This window comes from Ranitomeya imitator, chromosome 8 (genome assembly GCF_032444005.1).
Source record: "Ranitomeya imitator isolate aRanImi1 chromosome 8, aRanImi1.pri, whole genome shotgun sequence".
Lineage (NCBI taxonomy): Eukaryota > Metazoa > Chordata > Amphibia > Anura > Dendrobatidae > Ranitomeya > Ranitomeya imitator.
Window position 1 is genome coordinate 58,748,650 of NC_091289.1, and position 18,752 is coordinate 58,767,401.

The following is an 18,752-nucleotide window of genomic DNA, read 5'->3' on the forward strand; positions in this document are numbered from 1 at the left end:
ATTCATCAGCCGGCGCCTGTGCTATAAATAAATAAAAAAATTGTATTGTGGGTTTCCCTTGTATTTTCTATAACCAGCCAGGCAAAACTCACTGCTGGGGGCTGCAACCCTCAGCTATCGGCTTCAGCAAAGTTGGTTATCAAGAATAGAGGGGTCCACACTTTTTTTTAAATAAATAATTTACAAAAACCAGAGTGGGGCCCCCCATTTTTGACAACCAGCCTTGATAAAGCAGACAGCTGGGGCTGGTATTCTCAGGTTCTGCAGTCACCGCAGTTCAGTCCTGATGGGAACGCAGCCTCACTGACCGGCAGTAACCACAATGATGTCACCACTGGTCTCTGATGCTGCACTCGCAGCAGCTCATTCACCAGTGGTTCTCAGCGTGGATGGTCGCATCTTGGCACCATCCAGGTTGAAAACTATTTATCCCCCAGACATGGATTACGGCATGGGACAGAATGACGGACTGGTGAGTGTTATTGTTGTTTTGTTAATTTTTTTATTTAATTACAGGAGACGAGGGATTCAATAAATTTCAATAAAATTAGGTGCTAGGTATGTGTAACTGTTTGTTATTTTTATATTAAAAATGGAAAACTGTGCTTCGTTAAATTTCAAATAAAAGACAATATTCTTCCCGTGTCTTTACTAAAAAAATATATATATAAATATATATACACACAGTACAGACCAAAAGTTTGGACACACCTCATTTAAAGATTTTTCTGTATTTTCATGACTATGAAAATTGTACATTCACACTGAAGGCATCAAAACTATGAATTAACACATGTGGAATTATATACTTAACAAAAAAGTGTGAAACAACTGAAATTATGTCTTATATTCTAGGTTCTTCAAAGTAGCCACCTTTTGCTTTGATGACTGCTTTGCACACTCTTGGCATTCTCTTGATGAGCTTCAAGAGGTTGTCACCGGGAATGGTTTTCACTTCACAGGTGTGCCCTGTCAGGTTTAATAAGTGTGATTTCTTGCCTTATAAATGGGGTTGGGACCATCAGTTGTGTTGTGCAGAAGTCTGGTGGATACACACCTGATAGTCCTACTGAATAGACTGTTAGAATTTGAATTATGGCAAGAAAAAAGCAGCTAAGTAATTGCCCATCATTACTTTAAGAAATGAAGGTCAGTCAGTCCGAAAAATTGGGCAAACTTTGAAAGTGTCCCCAAGTGCAGTGGCAAAAACCATCAAGTGCTACAAAGAAACTGGCTCACATGAGGATCGCCCCAGGAAAGGAAGACCAAGAGTCACCTCTGCTTCTGAGGATAAGTTTTTCCGAGTCACCAGCCTTAGAAATCGCAGGTTAACAGCAGCTCAGATTAGAGACCAGGTCAATGTCACACAGAGTTCTAGCAGCAGACATCTCTACAACAACTGTTAAGAGGAGACTTTGTGCAGCAGGCCTTAATGGTAAAATAGCTGCTAGGAAACCACTGCCAAAGACAGGCAACAAGCAGAAGAGACTTGTTTGGGCTAAAAAAACACAAGGAATGGACATTAGACCAGTGGAAATCTGTGCTTTGGTCTGATCCGAGTCCAAATTTGAGATCTTTGGTTCCAACCACCGCGTCTTTGTGCGATGCAGAAAAGGTGAACGGATGGACTCTACATGCCTGGTTCCCACCGTGAAGCATGGAGAAGGAGGTGTGATGGTGTGGGGGTGCTCTGCTGGTGACACGGTTGGGGATTTATTCAAAATTGAAGGCATACTGAACCAGCATGGCTACCACAGGATCTTGCAGCGGCATGCTATTCCATCCGATTTGCGTTTAGTTGGACCATCATTTATTTTTCAACAGGACAATGACCCCAAACACACCTCCAGGCTGTGTAAGGGCTATTTGACCAAGAGGGAGAATGATGGGGTGCTACACCAGATGACCTGGCCTCCACAGTCACCAGACCTAAATCCAATTGAGATGGTTTGGGGTGAGCTGGACCGCAGAGTGAAGGCAAAAGGGCCAACAAGTGCTAAGCATGTCTGGGAACTCCTTCAAGATTGTTGAAAGACCATTCCCGGTGACTACCTCTTGAAGCTCATCAAGAGAATGCCAAGAGTGTGCAAAGCAGTCATCAAAGCAAAAAGTGGCTACTTTGAAGAACCTAGAATATAAGACATAATTTCAGTTGTTTCACACATTTTTGTTAAGTATATAATTCCACATGTGTTAATTCATAGTTTTGATGCCTTCAGTGTGAATGTACAATTTTCATAGTCATGAAAATGCAGAAAAATCTTTAAATGAGAAGGTGTGTCCAAACTCTTGGTATATATATTTAGTAATGGATAGGTGCCTCATAGTAGCTTCTCCATTATTAAGCCGTGGGCTTGATGTCAGCAGACAATACAAAGGTGACATCAACTCCACACAGGGCAAGTGGGTAGAGGTGGGCAAAGCGCCAGAAAAGGCGCATCTGAGATGTGCCTTTTCTGGGCTGCTATTTTTAGGCTGTAGAAGGGGCGGTCAATATCCTTGGCCCCTTCCCAACCTGAGAATATCAGCCCCCAGGTGTCTGCTTTAGAAAAGCTGGTTGTCAAAAATAGGGGGGACCCCATGTCCTTTTTTTTATTATTATTTATTTAAATAATTTAAAAAAACAGAGGGGGGATCCCTCTATTCTTGATAACCAGCCTTGCTGAAGCTGACAGCTGAGTGTTGCAGCCCCCAGCTGTGAGTTTTGCCGGGCTGGTTATAGAAAATACAGGGGAACAGACACAAAATTTTTAATTTTTTTATTTATAAAGCAGTCGGCGAGTGAAGAATATCCCATCAGCCGCTAATGCTGTCACTACTATTAGCGGCAGCAGGTGTAGGCTGATGGGAGTAATGGTCCCATCAGTAGCCGCCTGCTGTCATTGTTATCACTTGAATACAACTCTCATCATTCTCCCCTGCTTGCGCTGATCACAGCAGAGCAGGGGAAAATGATGAGAGCAGTCTTTAGCACCCGGCGCCGGGGAACAGCGCTAACTGTACCGCTGCTTCCTGATGCGGCACACGTGTGCCACAAGTATTACACACACGGATATAGCTGGTACCGGAAATATAAGGACGTGTGGAACCGGCCTTAGGGTATATTTACACCAGTCAATTTGTGGCTGTGAAATGACAACAAAGCAGTTACATAGAAGATGATCGAATTATAGCCTGTTTAGACAGGCACGACAGCACTACTAAGCACAAGTGACATTCATCGTGTAGCATATCGCTGTTCTCGGCAGCACATATTCTGGTTATATTACACAGGACAATGTACAGGGAAGCTTATGATTTCAAACAGTGAAAGCATTTTGCTCGTTTGCTGGTTGATTGGCAGCCTGACAAGAAAGATTGATAATCGGAAATCGACGTTCCTAGGGAACATATGTGCTATCAGCCAGTGGAAATGCACCCTAAGATGCATGTTATGCCCATAAAGCATCACTATAGCGTACTTTTCCCAGTGCTGGAGTGGTGCTTCTAATATAAGATCTCTGCCCATAGTTTTATACCTACCTGCCGTCATCTTCACCTTCATCAGCGCGACTCCAGTTGGTCTTCTGCAGTTTGTGGCCACAGTACAAGTAAGAACATACAGCCGCTATAGGATTAGGTGAGGAACCTCTTAAATTAATCCTCTGCTCAGTTCAATAAAATCAACCACTAACCTGCAACAACATTCTCTGCACCTCTCCGTCCGTGACATCGGCATGCACCTGCCCCAAGAGAAGCTCAGCTGCCAACCTCTGGCCGACAAAATTCGTGGCTCTGGTGCCGTCGTAGCCATTGAACACGCCGTAGAGATATATATTATTCTCTCCTCTGTAAAAAAAGACAGCAAATGCTGCAATATTAAAAGAAACTAGCATCTGGCAAAGAGCAGAAAAAAATCTGCAGCTCTATCAATCTGCCCTGGGAACAGATAAATATATCCCTCTAAAAATAAAAAAGTAGATTACAAATTATGGTATCAGTAACAGGCTTTTATGTGAGTCACAATGTATAAAAGATCTACTGATCAAAGCCAGTTATTAAAGTGAATCTGTCATGTTGAGCATGCTGTCAGCTTGCACACAGCGTGTAATAACGGGGGAATTACGCCAAATTTATGTGTGCAAAGGACAGACTGTAATGGCTAACTATGTGCACTCAGTCCGTCACTGACAGACCCCACAGGGCTGAATACTAAGGGGAGCAAAGATGGAAATCTATCACCTAGAACCAGCTGTCAGATTAGTCTAATGGTGAATTACCTTTATTTTATTCATTTAAAAGAAATCTACCATCAGGTTTTTGCTATGCAATTTGACAGGAGCATAATGTAGGAGCGGAGATCCTGATTCCAGCGATGTGTCACTTAGTTTACTGGGTGCAGCAGTTGTTATAGAATCGGCTTTCTCTGATGCGGATTTAGCAGAGCTGAGTTGTTGAGCCATGTATAACCCCATCCACACCACCAATCGGCAGCTTTCTGTGTACATTGGATAGTGACAAAAGTCCGCTAATCAGTGCTGGAGAGGGATTGGGCCAGCAAGCACAAGGCTGTCAGTCATCTAGTGATAATCTCCTGCTGTGCAAACACTGAAGTTATTGAACCTGAACACACAGTGCAGTAAGTGACATCTCTGGAATCAGTGTCTCTGTTCCTACGCCATGCTGCTCTCAGAACACATAGTAAAAACCTGCCGCCACATTACCTTTAAATCTCTGTTCACTAATGGCCCAGGGCTGAGGAGAGATCCTTATCAGCAACTGTCAGCTAACTTTATTCATGTTCATACAAAAAAGGCAGCAAAAAAACAACCTCTGAGCCAAGAGCAGAAAATTAGATAAAAAAACATAGTAGAAAAAAAGGCAGCCTTATTTCCCAACAGGTCACATTGCTAATGCACTACAGGACGCAGCAGCCTCCATGAAGAAGGTGAAGGCAGCACGGGTGCAAAATACTGAGGAATGGCCACTCACACCTAGGAAATTCAGCAGATGGTCGTTTCTTTATTTCTGCTGTTTTTTTTAATTAATTTTGTGTCCTTTTGCTGTGCTTTGTTTTAACCCCTTAAGCCCCGAGGGTGGTTTGCACGTTAATGACCGGGCCAATTTTTACAATTCTGACCACTGTCCCTTTATGAGGTTATAACTCTGGAACGCTTCAACGGATCTTGGCGATTCTGACATTGTTTTCTCGTGACATATTGTACTTCATTTTAGTGGTAACATTTATTCGATATAACTTGCGTTTATTTGTGAAAACAACGGAAATTTGGCGAAAATTTAGAAAATTTCGCAATTTTCCAACTTTTAATTTTTATGCCCTTAAATCACAGAGATATGTCACGCAAAATACTTAATAAGTAACATTTCCCACATGTCTACCTTACATCAGCATAATTTTGGAACCAAAATTTTTTTTTGTTAGGGAGTTATAAGGGTTAAAAGTTGACCAGCAATTTCTCATTTTTACAACACCATTTTTTTTTAGGGACCACATCTCATTTGATGTCATTTTGAGGGGTCTATATGATAGAAAATACCCAAGTGTGACACCATTCTAAAAACTACACCCCTCAAGGTGCTCAAAACCACATTCAAGAAGTTTATTAACCCTTCAGGGGTTTCACAGGAATTTTTGGAATGTTTAAATAAAAATGAATATTTAACTTTTTTTCACACAAAATTTATTTCAGCTCCAATTTGTTTTATTTTACCAAGGGTAACAGGATAAAATGGATGCCAAACATTGTTGTACAATCTGTACTGAGTACGCTGATACCCCATATATGGGTGTAAACCATTGTTTGGGCGTATGGCAGAGCTCGGAAGGGAAGGAGCGCCATTTTACTTTTCAATGCAAAATTGACTGGAATTGAGATGGGATGCCATGTTGCGTTTGGAGAGCCCCTGATGTGCCTAAACATTGAAATCCCCACAAGTGACACCATTTTGGAAAGTAGACCCCTTAAGGAACTTATCTAGAGGTGTGGTGAGCACTTTGACCCAACAAGTGCTTCACAGAAGTTTATAATGCAGAGCCGTAAAAATAAAAAATCATATTTTTTCACAAAAATAATCTTTTCGCCACCAATTTTTTATTTTCCCAAGGGTAAGAGAAGAAATTAGACCACAAAAGTTGTTGTGCAATTTGTCCTGAGTGCGACGATACCCCATATGTGGGGGTAAACCACTGTTTGGGCGCATGGCAGAGCTCGGAAGGAAAGGAGCGCCATTTGACTTTTCAATGCAAAATTGACTGGAATTGAGATGGGACGCCATGTTGCGTTTGGAGAGCCCCTGATGTGCCTAAACATTGGAACCCCTCACAAGTGACACCATATTGGAAACTAGACCTCCCACGGAACTTATCTAGATGTGTTGTGAAAACTTTGAACCCCCAAGTGTTTCACTACAGTTTACAACGCAGAGCCGTGAAAATAAAAAATCCTTTTTTTTCCCACAAAAATGATTTTTAGCCCCCCAAATTTTTATTTTCCCAAGGATAACAAGAGAACTTGGACCCAAAAAGTTGTTGTCCAATTTGTCTCGAGTACGATGATACCCCATATGTTGGGGTAAACCCCTGTTTGGGCGCACGGGAGAGCTCGGAAGTGAAGGAGCACTGTTTTACTTTTTCAATGCAGAATTGGCTGGAATTGAGATCGGACGCCATGTCGCGTTTGGAGAGCCCCTGATGTGCCTAAACGGTGGAAACCCCCCAATTATAAATGAAACCCTAATCCAAACGCACCCCTAACCCTAATCCCAACTGTAACCCTAACCACACACCTAACCCTGACACACCCCTAATTCTAATCCCAACCCTAATCCCAACCGTAATTGTAATCCAAACCCTAACCCTAGCCCTAACCCTAACCCTAATGGGAAAATGGAAATAAATACATTTTTTTAAATTTTATTATTTTTCCTAAGGCTAGGTTCACATTGCGTTAGGGAAATCCGTTTAGCACTAGCGGATTGCGCTAACGCAATGTCTTTTTAGGTGTCGTGTTTAGTGGTCGCGTTAACGTCCCTGGTCTGGAAGATCGGGGATCGGACCTCGGGCGCGCCGCGGACGCTGCAAGCAGCGTCTGAGGCGCGCCACAAAAGAATGGCACCTTGCTAGCGCAAGCCGAAAATGGCACGCTCTAGCGATGCGCTACACCCGAAAATCACATTGCTGTCAATGGTTGTGCTAACGGACCCGTTGCACGGCGTTAATTGTGACATTTTCGCCGTGCAACGCTGTCCGTTAGCGTTAACCCATTAACGCAATGTGAACCTAGCCTAACTAAGGGGGTGATGAAGGGGGGTTTGATTTACTTTTATAGCGTTTTTTATATCGGAATTTTATGATTGGCAGCCGTCACACACTAAAAGACGCTTTTTATAGCAAAAAAGTTTTTGCGTCTCCACATTTTGAGACCTATAATTTTTCCATATTTTGGTCCACAGAGTCATGTGAGGTCTTGTTTTTTGCGGGACAAGTTGACGTTTTTATCGGTTACATTTTCGGACATGTGACAGTTTTTGATCGCTTTTTATTCCGATTTTTTGTGAGGCAGAATGACCAAAAACCAGCAATTCATGAATTTCTTTTGGGGGAGGCGTTTATACCGTTCCGCGTTTGGTAAAATTGATGAAGCAGTTTTATTCTTCGGGTCAGTACGATTACAGCGATACCTCATTTATATCATTTTTTTTATGTTTTGGCGCTTTTATACGATAAAAGCTATTTTATAGAAAAAATAATTATTTTGGCATCGCTTTATTCTGCGGACTATAACTTTTTTATTTTTTTGGTTATGATGCTATATGGCAGCTCGTTTTTTGCGGGACAAGATGACGTTTTCAGAGGTACCATGGTTATTTATATCCGTCTTTTTGATCGCGTGTTATTCCACTTTTTGTTCAGCGTTATGATAATAAAGCGTTGTTTTTTGGCTCGCTTTTTTTTTTCTTACGGTGTTCACTGAAGGGGTTAACAAGTGGGCCAGTTTTATAGGTCGGGTCGTTACGGACGCGGCGATACTAAATATGTGTACTTTTATTGTTTTTTTGTTTTTTTTTTATGTAAAGAAATGTATTTATGGGAATAATATTTTTTTTTTTCTGCTTTATTTAGGAATTTTTTTTTTTTATTTTTTTTTTTTACAAGTGTGGAAATTTTTTTTTTTTAGTTTTTCACTTTGTCCCAGGGGGGGACAATACAGATCACAGCACTCTGTTAGATCGGTGATCTGACATACAGCCGGGCAGGATTAGAGCTGCAGCTGCAGCCTGATCCTGACCCGGAAGTGCTCCCTGCAGGACCCGGATGCAGCCCGGCGGCCATTTTGGATCTGGGGACTGCAGGGAGAAGACGCTCGGTACACGGTGAGTACATCACCGTGTACCGATCGTCTCAGGGAAGCCCGCAGGGAGCCCCCTCCCTGCGCGATGCTTCCCTGCACCGCCGGCACACCGCGATCATCTTTGATCGCGGTGTGCCGGGGGTTAATGTGCCGGGACCGTGACCGCTCCTGGCACATAGTGCCGGATGTCAGCTGCGATAGGCAGCTGACACCCGGCCGCGCTCCCCCCGTGAGCGCGGCCGATCGCATATGACGTACTATCCCGTCCCTGGGAATTAAGTCCCAGGTCACCTGGACGGGATAGTACGTCATATGGGATTAAGGGGTTAAAGATTTAGATGAAGGAAATACGGGTAAGGTTTCATCTTTTCCCCCAAAAAATAATTTACGATCAACATTATTGGAATCTTTATTTAACTTTATTTAAAAAAAAACACAAACAAACAATATTTTCAGAAAAAGGTTTCTATGTACCATGTATGTTTCTTCACTATTTGCTGAGCTGCACTGGAAACTCCCAGAGCAATGAATGAGAGTCCGTGCATGTGCGGCCACCACCTCGCTCACTGGTAGATGGATCCCAGGCAGGACCGGGATCGCGGTCCTCTAGATAGGGACAGGTCCCAGAGGATATAAGTTCCACCTCATGGACAATTTTTATTTTGCTTTTTTCTCGCCTTCTTTCAATAGTCAAAACTTTTTTTTATTCTTAAATTAACATAGTGAGGACTTGTTTTTTGCAGAGCAAGTTGCATTTTTGAATAACCCCATCCACTTTCCCATAGAATGTACTGAAAAGCTGAAAAAAAAATTACAAGTTGGGATGAAATGGTGCAAAAAAAAATGCAATTCCGACATTGTTTTTTATTTTGACAACATACACTATGTGATAAAAATGACCCAGAAACACGACTCTCCTGGGCAGAGCAATTACGTCAATTCCAAACTTGCATTTTTTTAATTTAAATGGCACAAAACTATTTGAATTTTGTAAAAAAAAAATGTAAATACAGATTTTGCTCTGTGTTGCCATTTTCCATGACCTGTAACATTTTAATTCATCTGTCGCCTGAGCTGTGAGAGGGCATGTTTTTTTTCTTCCTATTTTACAGCATGTTAGGGGAAGGGATCATAAAATACATTTTTCAGGGGTGGAGAACTCCTTTTAACTTAAATTCTAAACTTTACTGAATATTTTTCTAATAAATATTAAGATGCTCAACTCCTCTTGATCTGAAATGTTTGCAGGAAGATAAAGCATTCTGTTCCACATAAGGGGCTTTACTTTATAGTATAGATATTCTGACCATTTTAGGGAATAACTTGGCATCAGTTTCACCATATCGGAAATATACTGCAACAGCTTCTTAAGAAAAACAACAAAAAAAGTTTCTATCTGCATATTATGCTGCTGGAACAGGTTCACACAATGTCGCTCTTGATAGGAAGAAACATAAACCAGAAAACCCTTTAAAACTATATTTTATACACAAGATTCATATTCATGAAAGAGGGATTTTTGGTACTCACTGTAAACTCTCTTTCTTGGAGCCTTCAATGGGGGACACAGGTAACCATGGATGTATGCTGCTGTCACTAGGAGGCTGACACTATGCAAAAAATGGAAAATTGCTCCTCCTCAAGCAGTATACACCCACCGAATGTCACAAAGCACATCAGCTAATGTTAAAGCAGTAGAAGAAACCAAAACTCAACATATGAACTAACCCAACAAAAAAAGGCTTGTAGGCCGAAGGTACAGTTAGGGAGGGTGCTGTGTCCCCAACGAATCCTCCAAGAAAGATTTTACTGTGAGTATCAAAAATCCCTCTTTATCGCTTCATTGGAGAACACAGGAAACCATGGGACGTCCCAAAGCAGTCCCAAGGGTGGGAAACAGAGAAAATGCAAAAGAAGCGGACTCAGGTCGGACGGTACGTAACCGCCGACTGCAGCACCTTCCTTCCAAGGCCTGCATCAGACAAGGCATCGGTGTGAACCCTGAAAAACCTCGCAAGGGCTTGTAAAGATGACCAGGTCGCAGCTTTAGGCAATGTGCACACGTTGCGGAATTGAAGCGGAAATTTCCACGGCAATTACGCAACTCCCTGCCGCGGGAAATACGCATGCGGAATTAGCATGCGTATTCCCGCTAAACACTAGTGTTTTGCAAGCGTAATTAGCTTGCAGAATGCTAGCGTTTTCCAAGCGATCTGTAGCATCGCTTGGAAAACTGATTAACAGGTTGATCACACTTGTCAAACATAGTGTTTGATAAGTGTGACTAACTTTTTTACTATTGATGCTGCCTATGCAGCATCAATAGTAAAACGATATGTTAAAAATAACTTAAAAAAATTAAAAATCGTGATATTCTCACCTTCTGGCAGCTCCCGCAGCCTTCCCGATCCTCCCGTCAACTCCCGTTCCCAGCAAAGCCTTGCGACAATGATCCCAGATGAAGTAGCATCACGCGACACTGCTACGTCATCAGAGGTCATTGTCACAAGGCATCACTGGGAATGGGAGCTGCCGGGAGCATCGATAAGGCCTGGGCTGGATCCGGGGGCCGCCAGAAGCAGAGTATATGACCATTTTTAATTTTAATTCTTTTTTAAGGGCCTGGGCAGGGGCCTCGCTTTCTTTCAGATTAAGAGTTTGGTTAATCGATAAGAGAAGGCTATCGACCATATCTTGCAATTATAGCTGTCAAAATATATATAAAAAAAAGCATCTTTTAGTGTGTGACAGCAGCCAAACATAAAAACCTGTCATAAATCTGCTATTGCATCAGCCTGAAGTTGTCTAATCACGTATACCAATTCTTCACCTGCTGTTGATTTTTTCATTCTGTCAACTAATGAACACAATCAGGCTCGGAGCTCATTTATCCTGCGCTCTACACTGAGCGCTTATACTGGGGTTTCCATGTAAATCTTTGAAATATGTGATTCTGACAGAATCCCTATAATGAGGCAGATGGAGGCACTGTGGGCATTGTCTGACCTATTATCTGGTGCCCGTGTTGTTAGCAGGGCTGTGGAGTCGGAGTTAGTTTTGGTTGGAGTCGGTAGAAGTGTCCCGACTCCGACTTTAAAAAAAAATGTATTAATATTTCATAATTGAACTTTCATATGAATTTTATAAATGTTACTCAAATATATATGTTCTATCAAACTATGAACACCTGAAAACTCATCTCTTCAGGAAAGCCTACAGCCTGCACTGACACCGCTGCTGCCTCATCACCAACGAAGCTACCGCCTCACCAACACCGGAGCTACCGCCTCACCAACACCGGAGCTACCGCCTCACCAACACCGGAGCTCCTGCAACCCTCAACCTACTGTCTCCTTCCCCATAATCCTGTAGAATGTAAGCCCGCAAGGGCAGGGTCCTCGCCCCTCTGTATCAGTCCGTCATTGTTAGTTTGTTTACTGTATGTGATATTTGTAACTTGTATGTAACCCCTTCTCATGTACAGCACCATGGAATCAATGGTGCTATATAAATAATAATAATAATAATAAACAGTGATAAGCAGTTCTGCTGGAGATAGAGACATTTCTTAAGGTACCGTCACACATAGCGACGCTGCAGCGATACCGACAACGATCCGGATCGCTGCAGCGTCGCTGTTTGGTCGCTGGAGAGCTGTCACACAGACAGCTCTCCAGCGACCAACGATCCCGAGGTCCCCGGTAACCAGGGTAAACATCGGGTAACTAAGCGCAGGGCCGCGCTTAGTAACCCGATGTTTACCCTGGTTACCATCCTAAAAAGTAAAAAAAAACAAACACTACATACTTACCTACCGCTGTCTGTCCTCGGCGCTCTGCTTCTCTGGTCTGGCTGTGAGCGCCGGGCAGCCAGAAAGCAGAGCGGTGACGTCATCGCTCTGCATTCCGGCTGACCGACGCTCACAGCCAGAGCAGGAGGAGAGCAGAGCACAGCGCTGGAGGACAGACGGCTGTAGGTAAGTATGTAGTGTTTGTTTTTTTACTTTTAGGATGGTAACCAGGGTAAACATCGGGTTACTAAGCGCGGCCCTGCGCTTAGTTACCCGATGTTTACCCTGGTTATCAGCAAAGACATCGCTGAATCGGTGTCACACACGCCGATTCAGCGATGTCTACGGGGAGTCCAGCGACCAAATAAAGTTCTGGACTTTCTTCCCCGACCAGCGATCTCCCAGCAGGGGCCTGATCGCTGCTGCCTGTCACACTGGACGATATCGCTAGCGAGGACGCTGCAACGTCACGGATCGCTAGCGATATCGTCTAGTGTGACAGTACCTTTACTCCTTGTGTGTCACTGTTCTCCACTGCCCTTATCTAATCTTATACTTGGTTAACCTCATGCTGCCCCAACCCCCCTACTAACAATGTATGAAACTGAAAGTGGAAATGTGTTGCAAATTCTTAGTAGTAAAGCTCCTCCTCTAGACTAGATGTTCTTATTAACTGCATAAGTGTTTATTGCATATTTACTTACAAGAGTTTAGAAAAGTTTATGAAAGTTATTTGCTATATTCTAATTGTATTCTAATAAATATAGTTTTTGCTCTAAGTGGTCTGATTACTTATATGATGGTGAGAAACTGAATAAGCACGATGTTAATATTTGACAACAGTAAATTTATTGTTACGAATTGGCCATTTATGAAGGAGTCGGAGTCGGAACCTGATAAAATCCAGGAGTCGGAGTCGCAACTGTGGCTTACCGACTCCACGGCCCTGGTTGTTAGATGTGCATAAAAGTACCGTCGACCACAGTTTTGTGCACTTCTGAACAGGACAATGCTGAACAGAGACCAGATGGAGTACACAGTAACTCTGCTGCCTCATTGTAGTGAATGGCTCCCTCGGAGGTCTCATCTGAATCATGTCACTCGGAGATTTAGATGGAAACCTCAAAGTAAGTGCTCAGTGTAGAGCGCCGGATAAATATGATACCAAACGTTATGTATAAGGTTCCCAATAAAAGCTTCAATCCACTAAAAAAGCAAGTCCCCATTTAGGTCCATCATCTGTTAATGAAAATAAAGGGGACTTCCACGTTACTGGTAGTACAAAGGTCGCGTCTTTCCAGACACGGCGATACCAAATATGTGTACTTTTATTTATTTATTTTTGTTTTAAAATAAATAAATGTATTACGGTAATTGGATTTATGTTTTTTCATTTTTTCTTTATTTTGTGATTTAAAAAAATATATTTTTACGATTATTAAATAACTTTTTTTTTTCACAGTCATGGGATGGGACATGAAATTTCCACTGACTGCTGAGCTAATACTCTGCAATGTTTCTACATTGAAAACAAAAACAAAGGAATGTTCATGGCAGCAGGGTTTCCTTGTACTAATAAGTGAGAAAATCAAGTGAAAGTAATGATCCTGCAACCAAGAGACTGGACATGAGTGAAAATAAATGGACAGACGGGAATACACTGAAGGAAAAGGAAGTGGAAAAGCCGACCACACAGTCCAAAAGCAATGTGGTGAAAAAACAAACAAAACAAAAAAAACAGCAATTGTTTATTAAATTACATCAAGTGACTATAAAACATTGTTTTCCTTTAATGCTTCTGCATTGCAGAGCATTAGATCAGCATATCTCACACAGGGAGGAGACGCGTCAGCTCCTGCTCTGAGCATGAGATGACAAGCCACTCTCCCTTGGTGACCCTGCGGCCATCTTTCGGTCCAGGGTCACCACGGAGACCATCGATGTGCCAATGGGAGCAAAGAGGGAGCTCCCTCCCTATGCGATGCCCCTTGATGTTGCTGTGACTATTGACAGCGTTATCAGAGGGGTTAAACGTCCGTAATTGGTGCTAGCACGGATCGTGGGCGTTGCTGCAGGGTGTCAGCTGTCATATAGAGCTGACACTCGCATTTGATCGCGGTGGCATTCATGAAGAAAAGTGCATGAACTATATGACAAGGACAGCCAACAATCATCTGGATCTCAAACTTTCTATGGTAAAAAAAAAAACTGGTCCATGACAAGTTTCCACTCTGCAATACTGATCTGTTGGCCGAGAAAGTTAAGACCAACCTGTACAAATTAATTAACGTGATTTCACAGTTATTTATTCTAAAATTATGCTACTAAAGGAGTTTTAGGGCTTATACTAAAGTTCTGCAGTCACTATGTGACATCAGATTGCCAAGACCTGATAGTGTGCAGGTTGCACACTATCAGGATTTCCCTCTATTTCCAGCTCAAGTGGGCGGTCATGTGACCACGAGAGTGTGATTTGCATAATTATGGTCACATGAAAACTAGAGTCTCATCTGCATCTTTCAATAGGAAAGAAGCAGATGAGAATCTAGTTACATTATAAATGCAAGAAAGCAAAACACAAATTTGTGGCTATGTGACGGCCCGTTCAGTTCTTTGAAGTACGGCTCCTTAAGTCAGACTGTTCCGTTACGGAACAAATGTTTGTCATGAGCGCCATCAGTGATTTGTGTATTTTCTACATAATAAAGATTTAGAAAGGTTCTTCAGAGCAGAAAAAAAAACAAAGGAATGGATGCGACTTCTTTTGAATTGATTGTCCGGACTAAAATTCCAAGTCATTTTATGTGACTGCAGACTTGTGAATCCTCATATCGTGCGCACTGCGAGTTGTGAGGATTCTCTGGTGTGAGGAGTGTGAGGATTCTCTGGTGTGAGGAGAGGAGGGGGTGTGATACATGACGGTATGGTTTTCATACATGAGGTCACGTGCCTTCTATACTGTACATGGCCATGCTCAAAGAGAGCGATGCTATGTACAGTCTACTTGAAATGTGGCCAGAAGTATGGAAATCGCATATCACAACCATTTGCCACCGGCACCTGAGAATCCTCACAGGGCATGATGTGAGGATTCACAAGTGTGACTGGACAGCCCCTTTAACTGTTTGTCTTTTCTGGAAACTTGCAGCTGTTAAATGGAATCTGTCACCCCTGGGACGTATGTGACCTATTAATATGGGCATACAGGTGATACATATGTTAAACTAGCTGTATGCCTCATATTAGAAGTCTTGTTGTTGAGAAATCATATATTTTTTCCTTATGCTAATGACTTCTTCTAGGCTCTGGGGCGTGCGGTGCTTGGAAGAAATCTCTTCCTCCTGTCTTCATTATAATACTACCTTCCTCCCACGTACGGTAGTTCTGGCGCTGGAATCTCGCGCCTGCGCCCTGAACTCCTCCACAATACGTACCTTTTCCTCCCCTCTATGGGCACTGCATTCAGGGATCTTCCGCGCAGGCGAATCACTGTGACCTCCGGCGTGTGAGATGATAAGGTGCTCGCCTTACTTCATCCCTGCATAGTCATTGCTATGAACCATGTGTACATAGCGATGACTACGCATGGAGGAAGTGGGAAGAGCATCTTATCGCGCACGCCAAAGGTCACTGGAGCTGAAGTAGCTGGCACTTGCGTGGAATATCCCTGAATGCAGAAGAGAGGAAAAGGTACATATTGTGGAGGGATTGCAGGGCAAAGGAGCAGGATTCTAGCGCCAGAACTGATGTACATGGAAGGGGTAGTATTATAATGGAGAACGGGATCTTTTCAAGGCACAGGATGCCCTGGATCCTGGATTAAATCATTAACATAAGAAAAGAACATAACATTTCTCAAGCACAAGACCACTAATATTAGGCATACAGGTAGAATTAGCTTAACATCTCTATTACCTGTATGCCCATATTAATAGGTCATATACGTTTAAGGGTGACAGATTCCCTTTAAAAGATGTTCAAGTGCCTGGACATATGAACAGCAAGTTGTTTTTTTATATGGAACATTCTTTAGAGACTTTTCTGAAAGGTTTTTCAGGTGGTCTTCGCTTCAAAAAGACATCATGTGCACATACTCTAGGACTATTTCACACTCCTGTCAAACAGCCATATTATCCCGTCCGTGTAACAGCCACAAGTCTTATCCTGACCACAAGTCTCAGGACCCAAACCATTAGTTTGGAGTCATAAAACTGACGGGTGTGACAGTACGTTTATCTGTAATATAGACAATATGGCCGTTACAACGTCATGTACATTAGTCCTTATTCAGAACACAGACTGACATCCAAGGCTGCTCCATGTGACCATTCACTGATCAGCACTGTGTAATGCCACCAGCAACAACTGCTGAATAGACGTGGCTTGCTCTGCTTGCAGACTGCTTTACCTTGCTAATACAACGATATTTGGAGCCTGCAAAAAAATTTTTAATTTGGGATAAATCCTGACAAAACCAACCTGAACTTGAGCCAGTTGTCTTCACAGGGGTGCTCCTCCTTAGGGATCCCTTCTGAATTATAGGCCCTATTCGTAGCGGATCCTACGCCAGATAAATGGCAAAGGGGAAGGTCGTCTGTCCAACTCAACTGCTCCTGTAAAAAACCCACAATCTTAAGCAAGCAGAAAGAGCAAGAAAAAAATACCCAAAATTGATTTTTATAATGCTAGAAGTAAGCCGATTTTGTGAAGTAGTATTACAAAGACTTTCTGATAGGGAATTTAGATTGTGAAAACCATCGGGGACAGTGATGATAATGTCTGTAAAGCGCTGCGGAATATGTTAGCGATTTATAAAAATAAAGATTATTTATGATTAAGTAGCTACAGTGTGTAATACCCCTCAGTGTGGAGCATTAGACCCCACAGTGCTCCCCCAATACTGTCGGCATGCTGTAATGTAAGATTACTGTGGTTCTGCTCCACTCAATGTTTTTAAGTCTGGCCACCACCGACCCCAATAGTCGGACAGTTGAGGGTGGGTGTCAGACCCCACTGATTTGATACCGATGACCAATCCTAGGGACGGATCAGCATTATATTTTATGACTGGACACCCCTTTTAATGATGGGTTCATACCACAATTTCTCTGTTCAGCACTGCGTTGGGGGCTTTGGGCTGAATAGTCAGAATGATGGGGGAGGGGGTGAAAAAGTTGCAGTCTAAACTCTGTTGGCCTCACTGAAGTCAATGAATCAAGCTGTATTCTCAGGTTAAAATGACACTAGGAGACCCTATAGAAGTCAGTAGTGTCCGTCCGGGGCTGTTGTGCCCATTGTGGGACGGACTGGGGTGCCAACTGTCCAGAAATCAGGGCTGTGGAGGCCGAGTCAGAGTCATGGCTTACCGACTCCACAGCCCTGATAGAAATTCCAGGGCAGTCTGTAAAGATTGGTCATAAAAAATAAAAAAGAAGAATTAAGGCTCCGTGATTTGTTTTGATGCTGAAGAAACTTATACAGATAATTTTGACTGTAATTATCACAATTTTACAGTTTACAGTGAATGCAGCTGAGGTCTCATCAGGATTATGGGCTGCAGACATGGATAGGACTGAGAATTATGATTTATGGTTTTCCAATGTGTCCGTAAAAAATATTGTCTAGCCATGATTTTTTTTTTTTTTTTAAAAGCTATAAAGAAAAAATAAGTGAAGTTGTCAACACTGGGGACGGACCCCGTCCGATCAGAACTTCCATAGAGATAATGGAGCACTGAGCGATGGGGCGGGAAGGAAACGTGGAGAAGTGCAATGGTGAGCAGACGGGAACATTCATTATCTTAACTTATTGGACAAAGTTTTGTCATCCCCTCCTCCCCAAAAAAACAACTTTTCAGAATAACATTCACAGTGTCCCCCGGCCACAGAGTCACGCTGAGATTGTAGCCACTTCCAGCCTGGCCCTGGAATATATTCCCACTGGTGGTGTGGAGCTCAGACACTCAGCAATGTGACCTCCACACACAAGACGCACGGTGTGACCACGGCAGCATCTCCTGTCTGCAGACCCCACACAACACACTGGGTCCTGACCCCGCACATGGTGCAGCATATCGGCTCAGCAGTGCAGCTCTCCTCCGCCCATGCTCACACCTCAGCACTCCCCATCACTCTCTTCCTCTGCGTCCCGTTACGACCCCTCACAAACCCTCTTACATTTTGCATCAGATTCCTCCTCAGCGCGGCCATCTTGGAGCAGACGTGACGAGCCAGCTGATAGGATCACGTGACCGAGGCATTAGTAGTGTCAGGGCGCCCTCCTGTGGAGGACGTGACAAATGACACCTGTATGAATTCGAGTTATTTTCCAGGTCCAAGAACGTCTTCAGTCTGTGAAAGCGTCAGATAAAAGCACGGGATTGGGAGACCTTGGTGAACATTCAAGTGGCCCACGACGACCATCATGATGATGTGTTGCCCTCTTTATGTACTGAAGATGGCACGTTTCCTGAGTTTTTCCAGCAAGATGGTGCACAACCACATTATGGGTGTCAGGTCCGAGCATTCCTACAATGCAGCGTCTGACTGGAGCACCTTGGGCCCACCAGAGAAAATCATTCTTGGGGCCCACTATGTAGCTACATAGAAATA

At 43.0% G+C, this 18,752-nt stretch overlaps 1 protein-coding gene across 1 annotated transcript in view; it reads right to left on the minus strand.

Annotated features, from left to right (window-relative positions):
- Positions 1–18,364, minus strand: part of TAB1 (TGF-beta activated kinase 1 (MAP3K7) binding protein 1) — an 86,765-nt gene extending 68,401 nt beyond the window's left edge. Inside the window, exons 1-3 of the mRNA XM_069735928.1 lie at positions 18,318–18,364; positions 16,621–16,754; positions 3,675–3,828 (exon numbers count right to left, since the gene is read on the minus strand). Coding sequence (XP_069592029.1) covers positions 3,675–3,828; positions 16,621–16,754; positions 18,318–18,350 — 321 coding nt within the window. The 5' untranslated portion in view covers positions 18,351–18,364. The remainder of the gene's footprint in view (positions 1–3,674; positions 3,829–16,620; positions 16,755–18,317) is intronic.
- Positions 18,365–18,752: the final 388 nt, after the last annotated feature.